This window comes from Synchytrium microbalum (genome assembly GCF_006535985.1).
Source record: "Synchytrium microbalum strain JEL517 chromosome Unknown SmJEL517_scf0013, whole genome shotgun sequence".
Lineage (NCBI taxonomy): Eukaryota > Fungi > Chytridiomycota > Chytridiomycetes > Synchytriales > Synchytriaceae > Synchytrium > Synchytrium microbalum.
In genome coordinates, this window is record NW_022158362.1 from 517608 (window position 1) to 528181 (window position 10574).

The window sequence follows — 10574 nt, forward strand, 5'->3', positions numbered from 1 at the left end:
GTGATCTCACCTCTAACCTCCACAATTTGGTCTCGTTAGACGCACCATATCCTGCAGTGCCAGCCGACAACAAAGTATGATTGTCTACTGATTGAAATCCTGTTCCTACTCCCTTGTGTAAAAAACAATATTCGTTGCCTTAATAATATTGATTTTCTTTTGGTTACTAATCATGTTCAACTTTCTAAGCGTTTGAATTGGAGTCCTTGGGTTTGATCTTCTCCCTCAAAAATGCCTCAAAAGGCTGTTGGGCGAAGAAAAAAAAGGTGGCGGATGTACTCGCCATGTCCAATTGTGCCCATAGACACTGACAACATCTCAAACAAAGTCGAGCCCAGAATCATAGGACGTGGGTTTTTAAATCTATTGTTCTACCAAATATGCTAAAATCAAATATATTACATCTTGTACTTTTTGCGAGACGAGTCTCCATTCCACGATGACAATCCAGAATCACTTGGTCGTCTGCCTCTAGATTCCCAGCTCCTACTACCACCACTACCTCGACTACCACTACTGCTACGACTAGAACCGGATCGATTGAAGCCCTCACCTCCACCATACTTGTTGGGTTTACCTGAGTTGTAACGTGGTTGTATTCGTTCTTCGTCCAATACATCAGCCAAGTTACCCAAAAACGCAACATCCTTGTCTACACTACTAGGTGGAGCACCAGCACCTCGTGGATTTGATGCACTGGAAGAGAGTTCAGTATCCTTTAACAATTCTTGCATCCGTCCTCCCCTATTAAATCCACCACTATTATCAAATCCACTATTCCTACCACGTTCAAGTAATCCAGATCTAGAGCTACCGCTACCGCCGAAACGACTATTATCATTACGGTCTGATCCAAAGTCTCGATCTCCATATCCTCGTGATTCAGAGTCGTAGTCGTTTCGTCTTCTAGGTGTTTCACGGATGACAAGGCCTCTAACTCGAGTCAATCCTAGCTTGGTCACCATGCTTGAATCCAGAGCTAGATCGGAATCGCTCTTTGCTCCTAATACTCCTCGTCCAAACTCTTGAGATGCTCTGACTAGTGTTTCTAGACCAATACTTTTGAATAATGGTCGATCTATAATTGGAAAAATCGTTAGAGACACGATTGTGCAGATGATACAATACGAGGTTTGTTTTGCTCGAATCACATAACTTACAGTATGACAAGTAAGACCTGTAACAATCAGCTATAGTATCACTCGACAATCGTTCAAAGAACAATCCTAGTTTACCCTGAATATGATCATGTTCAGCCAAGTCTGCAGCCTTCACATCAACAACTTCAACAGGCAAATCATGCAAATCGCGGATAAATCCACGTTCGTAAGGACTCAATATCATGACAGCTTCACCGTCCTTTCCAGCTCGAGCAGTACGTCCAATACGATGAATGTACTGATCTAAAGTACTAGGTTGTCCCATCTGCACTACCAGTGTTACTCCAGGATAGTCAACACCACGAGCAGATACATCGGATGTGAAGAGTATGGAAGCAGCTGACGAGTTACGGAATCGAGCAGCGATTCGGGTACGTGCGTTCATGGTTAGTTTGGAATGTAGTTCGAGGACGTCCGTATGATGATTGAGGAGGACTCTGAATACAGATGTCATGTATTCAGTGAATTTCGTGGATGAGCAGAATACCATGATTTTAGCATTGGGATTGATTGCTTGCTGTTTTATGATTGTGTGATATAGGGTTGTGAGATGGAGCGAGTAGGGAGCAACCAATGCTGATTGTTTGATTTTTAGGTGTGTGGCAATGTCGTCGGCTGATACGGTATCTACAAATTTACCATCTGGTTTCAAAACTTCACGAGCTATTCCACGGATTGCTGGACTCAGTGTGGCTGAGAACAAGAGGGATTGTCGTTCTTTAGGCAAGTTTCGTAAGATGTCTTTGATTTCCTCTGCGAAACCCATTTCCAGTAGCGTGTCTGCTTCATCCAGAATGAGCTAAGCGTTCAACGAACGTCTGAGTCAGAAAAACTATCGTTGAGGACATGACCAAACACATGGCACTTACAATCTTCATATACTGCGCAGCATTCTTGAATGAACGTTCAGAAGTCAACAAGTCCAATAAACGACCGGGAGTACCTACTACAAAGTCTGCTCGAGTTCTATCAAACTCTCGCAGCTGCTCCGACTTTTTGTTTCCTCCAACCATAGTATGAACTCGAAACCTAGTCGTCTTGAGCAACTTTTCAGCCTCTCTACCAATCTGTAGAGCCAGTTCTCTCGTAGGCGATAATACTATACACGATATACCACGACCAGCCTGTAAATTCTTCCTAAATTCCGGATCTGGATGCTGCTGCAGTGATTCCAAAGCAGCGATGAGGAAGGCCAATGTCTTTCCAGTTCCAGTCTTTGCTCTGACTAGTAGATCTTGTTCAGTCGGTATCATGGACAGTACACGATCCTGTACCAGCGTCATCTGACTATATTTAAAGTGGCGATTCAGAGCTTCCAGAGTTGTTGGCGTCAATGCTGTTATGTCTGAAAATTTCCTTGCAGCTGGAGCACCAGCAGTACCCCCCTTTTCCCCATCAGGCGACCGATGATTACGATCATCACTAGCTTCATCCGACATGGAATCCGCACTGGATTCAGCACCTGACGCACCGGTGGAAGATTCAGTCGTTGAAGTAGCCAATGTTGCAGTTTGTGTTGACAGGGGACTAGATTGACAACCAGAGACACCATAATTCAATGATGCGGATGGATTACATGCGAATGCCGGGAAAGTCGGGTGGTTTATATGGCCTGTTGCTAGTGGATTTGACTTCAGAGATGTTTTGGTCAAGTTCGGCAGCGATGCAATCGATCGAGTGCCGAGGATGGGAGTCTGCTTGAGGGCCTGTAAGCCTCTGCTTGCTATGAATCTGCTTCTTAACATTTTCTATTACACTACGTGATTTCTGAGCTTGATTTCTTTTCTTTCGCTGAGTTGAAATTTACACGAGTCTAAAAAAAAAAGTTGGATGTTGGATAGCACATTTGGAGGCGTTGGCGATATCGGTCGCTTAGACGAAGGAATAGACACGTTTTTTATCGTTATTGGATTTTTATTTGAGGTACATATCTTACACATGGATTGAGAATGTTGTGAGATTATAGAAATGCTTGCACCAATGCTAACTAGATTAATTGTTTAGTGCACAGTTCCAATCAAGATCTCTGTGTGAAAGTGGCTTACCTACTCTTCTGAAGCAATGTAGGCCGAGAGACCCATCCGAATCAACGATGCATCAATGGCTGTTCTTTGGTAATCGGTGGCTTCGTGTTGTGACAAGACCCTCAAGGCTTCAGGACATTGTACAGTTGCAAGTATCTTTCCTTTGTGACGATGCCTTTCGTGGCGGCCCCTGTCTTCGTGAAATGAGGTTGGTTGGTCTCGAGGGTTTGGACAAGAATCACAAAATTGTAAACTTACACATCATGATCCAGCTGCCATAACTCGAGCTCCAACTTGTACTGTCCTTCCTTCATCAGATGCAATTCGTTGAATATGAAATACAAGCCCTGTTAAGGAGAGGGTGATGTTTGGTCTTGGCACTTCTTTGTTGAAACCATGCTTGGTAACATGTGCAAGTTACCTCTGGCACATTCTCATCCGCAGTTTCTCCATCAACATACGTGACGGATCGAACTGTATCTCCGGCAAGAAAGATGCCTTCTTGTCGCGCTTCACTGCCATCATCATCCAATCGTAGTGTGCCCTCCTTGTCCAGACAATAGACTATGCATATGTAGACACCTGGAAGCCCGGATCTATTGAAAAGTAAATATTATGAGAAGAATTGCCCTTCGCACTCAGGAAGTTGGCCAAAAGTTCATGACGTGACTCACGACAGATCTTCGTCTGGATCATCGTCGCGACGAATTCCCAGTTTTACGACAAGAGGAGGATACAATGAACATGTCTTTGTTTCACTCGATACGTAGCAGCATTTTGCACCCTGCAAGATTTGTAAGGAGAAGCTGTTTGGTGGGGTGTTAGATGCGGTGCACCGAAACAGCGAAGGCGTTTTGAAACGTGGGTGTAGTTGCTTCTTACTTGAGGAGCATGCTTTCCGAATGCCTCAGGTGATTATGGATGGTCTTTTTTACGTCGATCACTCAGTTTGCAGGTTTTGGGAGCTGTTGAAGAGCCTAGATAAGGTTGAGTCACATCGAGTTAAAAATCCGAGAGTTGACTCTTTGATTCGAAGAAAGGGCGAGGAGTTACTTTCAAATGTTTCATCCATTGCTTTTCGAATCATGGTTTACGTGTTGTCTTCCTTTGATAGTGAGACTAGCTCTTGTTTTGACACAGTTGTTTCTTGCCGCAATATTAACTACACACCACCAGAAGCACACTTAGGAAAGTTTACCCCAAATGTCCATCTTTTTTATTCGGCTGCTAGGTAATGAAAGCATAGCAAGGTGTAGTTGAACCCGCTTGACTGTCTCCACGTAATGGACGCTTGAAATTGTTTTTGTCTCAATGATGTTTATGTCAATGTGACCAAGCTGGCTCATGTAGAGCGATATTCATTATGTATTTGAATGTATTGTATGCAGGTGTGTTATGCATTGAATCATCAGAGTACAAAGATTACAGAAACCCTAAACGTTTTTTAATCCTTAGCGTTTTTTGAAACAACCAACCCAATTCAAAGCTGCCTCACCGACTTTATTCTTCTTTGTCTTCTACTGGCGTAACATATGGCAACAGACCCATTCGAATCAACGATGCATCAATGGCAGTGCGTTTGTAATGGGCGGCTTCCCTTTGTGACAAGACCGTCAAAACAGGACATTGGAGAGCTGTGATCAACCTTCCTTTGTGACGATTCTTCTCATGACGACTCCTTTTGGTTGGATGTTGGTGGGCTTGGTCATTTCAGTCCTTGTTTTTGATTCGGAATGACACAAACACAACGAAACAAGCAATACCCATCATGATCTAATTCCCACAACTCGAGCTCCAACTTGTACTGTCCTTCTTTCATCATACGCAAGTCGTGGAATAGAAAGTATAATCCCTGATTGGTCAAAGAAAGGAGTTTGGACAGGGACATGACAAGGAATATGTTGATCTTACCTCTGAGACATTCTCGTCAGCAGCTTCTTCATCAACATAAGTCACTGATCGAACTGTATCTCCAGCAAGAAATTCATGTCGTTTTAGTGCTACACTACCATCGTCATCATCTAAGCGTCCTTTACCATCCTTGTCAAGACAGTATGCGACGCACACATAAACGCCAGGAATTCCCAATCTAAGTGAAGTCAACACAATAAAAATGAATCAGAACGCCATTTACAAGGAAGCAAGTAAATGAAAGTGCCGCACGATAGATCTTCTTTGTGATCCTTGTTCTGAATGCATAGTCTGATAAGAAGTGGAGGCCACAACGAACTCCTTTCATCTTTTGAGAGGTTGCAATATATCGGAGCTTGGATTATTCGTAATGATAAGCTATAATTCGAACGAGCAGATGTTGTTACTGCAAAAACACAAGAACACGGAAGTTTGGAAGGTTCTGGGGAAGTTATCTTACTTGAAATGCATGCTTCGAGAATGCCTTATTTGATTAATGAAAGTCTTTTAATACTACTGTCTTGCAGAGTGATGGAAATTGGGTTTGTAAGGGTGAGTCACAAACTGAGTCAAGAAGAGGAATGGTCTTCGTTGATTCACCAAAAGAACACATCATAATATTATAATAATATTCACGTGATTTTTAGACCATTTACGTGGCTCGAGGACTTGCCCGTCTATTTTTGTTGTATTCTGTTTCATCAATTCGTTTGCCGCAATATTCACTCACCATCAATAGAAGCACAATTGAAGGCCATTCGTCTTACCAAGATGTGTGTTGGAGTTGAATATCTTGATGGTGACAGATAATAGAGGAAAAAAGTAGGGAGATTACGTCTGACAATTCAGGTGAAGTGAGCAGGCTGCACAAGAAGAGCAGGGTAATTTCATCATTGTTTGCAATTTTATTTTACATTGATACAGTCCATTATAGTTGAATTTTTAATGGAGGAGATTAAGCTTGAAAGCGTCTCACACATACTATGGCTGTTTTTGCTGCTTGGACTTCAGGTCGTTATGGTCTTTTCTTATGGAGCCCCGCTATGCTTCTTTTTGAAGCGGGTCAACTAGCAAGAGACCCATTCGAATCAACGACAAATCAATGGCTGTACTTTTGTAACGAATGACTTCCTTTTGTGACAAAACTGTAAACACCGAGACACATTGGAGAGTTTCAATCAATCTTTCTTCGTGATGTGTCTTGTCGTTACGATCCCTTTCGTAAACGGTGTTGAGACATTGTGTCGTTTGACAAAGAGTCGAGTCTCCTACTCACGCATAATGATCCAACTCCCATAACTCTAGTTGAAACTTGTATGCTCCTTCCCTGAGCAGCCTCAATGCAGAAAATATGAAATACAGTCCCTGTCGTTGGGCGGAGGTTGTCAAGTTCAGACAATGATTCCAACCCAGTGACAATTGTTGATCTATGGTCTTACCTCTGGCACATGTTCGTCAGCCTGGTCTCCATCAACACACGTCATTGAGCGAACAGTATCTCCAGCAAGAAACTGTTCCCAACCTGGTGTTTCGTCATCACCGTCATCCAATCGCACTTTACCATCCTTGTCAAGACAATAGATCACACATACGTAGGTGCCTGGCAAACAATTTCTAAATGGAACCTCAAGTGTCAGCAAAATTACGGACGGATCAAGTATCAAACAACCGTGAAACAAAAATGTCAAACCCAAGAGAGATCTGGTGTCTGCCAACCGAACGCTCCTGATCCGAAAATGTGGGACGGTCATCATCAATTTGTATTGAAAGGCAAGTGTATGTTATATAACATATGTGAATGGAAAAAATTAACAACCAAAACTAAACTAGGATACAGAGCTATTGGTTTTTTTTCGTTGCTATCTACCCTTTCTTCTCGTCGACTGAAGGAACATATGGCAAGAGACCCATTCGAATCAAGGATAAATCGATGGCCGTTCTTTCGTAATGAGTGGCTTCCTTTTGTGACAAGACTGTAAAAACGTCGGGACATTGGAGAGATGTAATCAATCTTCCTTTGTGACGATTCCTTTTGTGATGGTGCCTTTGTCGTAAGATGTTAAGATTTTCTGATGTTGATATACCAAACAACATTGTGGTTCATACGAATCATGATCTAATTCCCACAATTCGAGCTCAAAAATACATTCTCCTTCCTTCATGAGAAGCAAGTCGTGAAAAATGAAGTAAAGGCCCTATGTGTTAAAGTTTTAAACCACGGAGAGAATTGGAAAGCAAAACGAATGGAGTGGTGTTGCTGGACATACCTCTGGCATGTTCTCATCAGCACTTTCTCCATCAATGTACGTCATTGATCGTACAGTATCTCCGGCAAGAAAGAGGTCTTCTGCTTCAATGTCATCACTGTCCAACCGTTCTAGACCATCCTTGTCAAGGCAATAGACCGCGCAGACATAGATGCCTGGAAGCCCCAATCTAAATCGAGGCAGTAGTCAGAGAAAGAGACTTGGAACTCATAAAACAAAGTCATGGCAACAGACGCACGAGAGGTCTTCTTTTTGATCACCGCTGCGAATAATGCCTAGTTTGAGTACAAGAGGAGGAAGGATCGGGGATGTTCTCTCGTAAGCTACATTACAGTGTGTTGCAGACTGGACGATTCTTAATGATATTCTGGGTTTTTGGAGGAGGTCGGTCAGTGACTCCAATCACATGCTTTTTTGAAGCCTTTTCTATTGATCCTTACTTGAAATTCATGACTCCAGAATGAGGTATGTGATCAATACGGTGCCTGTAATATGACTGTCAATCAGCTTGGTCCGTGTTGTTTCGAAGTTGAAAGTTTGGATTGATGTTAGTCACAAAGACCAACCAATAGCCAGAGATGACTTGATTCGATGAGAATAGTGATCACTTGATACATGCGAGTTCTAGAAGACGGGTCCCGTGAGTTTCTTTGGAGAGAGTGCGTGATTGAAATTTGGGACGATGGGTAGTTTTTTTTGTGTCATGCCAATGAATGTTGTTAATTGCCTCCACATTTACTAATGAACAATTGTAATTACTCTAGAAATCAATTACCACACTATTTCTCTTCTTGCTCTGTACACTGGACCGAGTGGAGCTGATTTGCGTATTGGTGGGGTTTGGTTGAGGTCGGTAAACGCAAAAATGGGTGAGTTCGTAGATGAATAAGTTCATTGTAATGCCACTTTTATGTTCATGTACTATGCTATCTGATACATTGAAAGTTCAATGGAGGAGATTATCGAAAAAATAACAACAAAACTAAACTAGAATACTAAAGCTATACTATAAAGGAAAAACACCGTATTGGAACTGTCTGAAACATGTTAATACTAGCTATCCTTCCCTCTCTGCTGAATCACCATCACCATTTGGCAACAGACCCATACGAATCAAGGACAAGTCAATCGCTGACGGATCATAGTGTATGGGCTCCTTTCGTGACAAGACTGTAAATCCACGATCACATTGCAAGGATGTAACCAATCTTCCATTGTGACGATCCCTTTTTGAGTTAAACTTCATTTGTTTTCGTGTTTTGTTTCTTTTGGGAAAGTTTGCTATGCCAACCATCCTCCATACCCATTGTCAAAAAGCTGCCACAACTCGAGCTCCAACCTGTACTCGCCTTCCTTCATCAGTCCCAATTCGTGAAATATAAAGTACAAGCCCTTGTATTTAAAAGTCAGATTGTGAGAAGATCGGAAATCAGTGTTTTTCAAGTGGATCCAAGGCCAGCTCTCGACAAGAACTTGTCAACTACGATGACTTCAATGATATCACACGTATTTACCTCTGGCATATTCTCATCAGCAGTTTCTGGATCGACATACGTCATTGATCGAACAGTATCTCCAGCAAGAAAGAGCTCTCCTTTCTTTGGCTTGCTTCCATTGCCCAATCGGACCTTCCCATCCTTGTCAAGACAATAGACTGCACAGACATATACACCTGTGTGTCAAGTTTCAAAAAGGGGTTGGAAGGCCAGAAGTTTTGGAACAACAGTGCGTTGACATACCAGGCAATCCATATCTAATAATGGAGGATGGACTTCAGAGAAGGTCGTCAAAATATTCATCAAGAAAGAAAGCAAGACAACCATCACAAAGGGAAGTCGCAACGCACGAGAGATCTTCGATTTCATGATGGTTGGTAATGACCAGTTTCACGACGAGAGGAGGATACAGGGCGCAAACATGATCGAGACTCTTGGCAACATTGCAGTATAGTGCATCTTGGATGATCCGTAATGTGAGTCTACAAATGCAGCAGATGTGAGGTTAATCACGTTTTGATTACGATCTGATGTTACTTTACTTGAGATTCGCAGTTTGAGATTGGAGAGTATCATTGGGGCCATCAGCAAACCCAGGTCCGTCTTCAGTAGGCTTGTCCATTAGTTGTTTCTATTGACTTGTGTGGTGGAAGTGTGACGAGTAATGTGATTTAGATGAGATCCAAGATCAGCAGCGACTGCTTTTGACGAGTCAAAGCAAACTTGTAGCTGAAGGGTGTTTGGCGAGAGGAAGAACACTACCGGAGTCGCTGCAATGGGAGCATGTGTTAGTGGTAGGATTATCCTGTACTTACTGCCATTCAACAATTTCATCTCTCGAAATCCCATTGAAAAAAACCTGACTTGTCCTTCCTTTCGTTCTCTGATCTAGGCGTCAATGAAACAGTCCGATATACTGCATCTATTCCCTTTGCACTTGGGTGGAAATACAACTAAATGTCGGAAACAATTATGCTAGTGTCAATGGTTTCAATGTCGGTTTGACACAATCTTACATTTGATACATGACTGAAACTTCGAAAGATCAGCTAAAGGAACCAGACAAGTTCCTTCGACTATTTGCGTTTGGTACCTCCATGAATCAATCCGGTTGGTCAAACATGTCTGAATCATGGACTGGTGATATCGACGGTATGTAACTGCATTTCCTTGCTTGTGAAATTCCGATATGTTGTATCCTTCTCTATTTCAACTCAAGAATCATTCGTTTGATGTTAGGCTTCAGCATCTAGTACACCCGCTTCGTCAAATACTCACACGGTCCAGCAACAATGCCCTGCCACAATCTGTCACGGCACCACCACACCAAAAAAACCAGTCCAGCCAATCTATGAATGATGACATACTGCACCATTGCGAGAAATCGAACTTGAAATCAAGTTACGAATCATTTGAATCGAAAACGTGCTGACGATTGGCACTTGATCGTGGAATACCAAACGAATTCCAAACTGAGGTTTCATCTAATCAACCAGACTCGATTGTCTGAACGATGAGAGCACCTTCAAGAACAATTTTGAATGCGAAAAGAGGAATCAAGGATCTGTTATATCAGAGGCTTTGGAAAATTGGCATTGAATTAAGACGCTGCTGGAGAACGAATCTTAAACCGTGAAGGTGCCACTTGATGATGCCCAACGAGTTGAGACACGAACAGGGACTGTTGGATGTAGATTCGCGTAATAATACGTGATA

At 42.5% G+C, this 10574-nt stretch overlaps 1 protein-coding gene across 1 annotated transcript; it reads right to left on the reverse strand.

The window, feature by feature from the left end:
- Positions 1-398: 398 nt before the first annotated feature.
- Positions 399-2905, reverse strand: SmJEL517_g02927 (uncharacterized protein; the record flags this gene model as incomplete). Its single annotated transcript, XM_031168855.1, has 3 exons — positions 399-1078; positions 1161-1959; positions 2030-2905. 3 exons carry the CDS (start codon positions 2903-2905, stop codon positions 399-401), a joined length of 2355 nt encoding a protein of 784 aa, XP_031025249.1.
- Positions 2906-10574: the final 7669 nt, after the last annotated feature.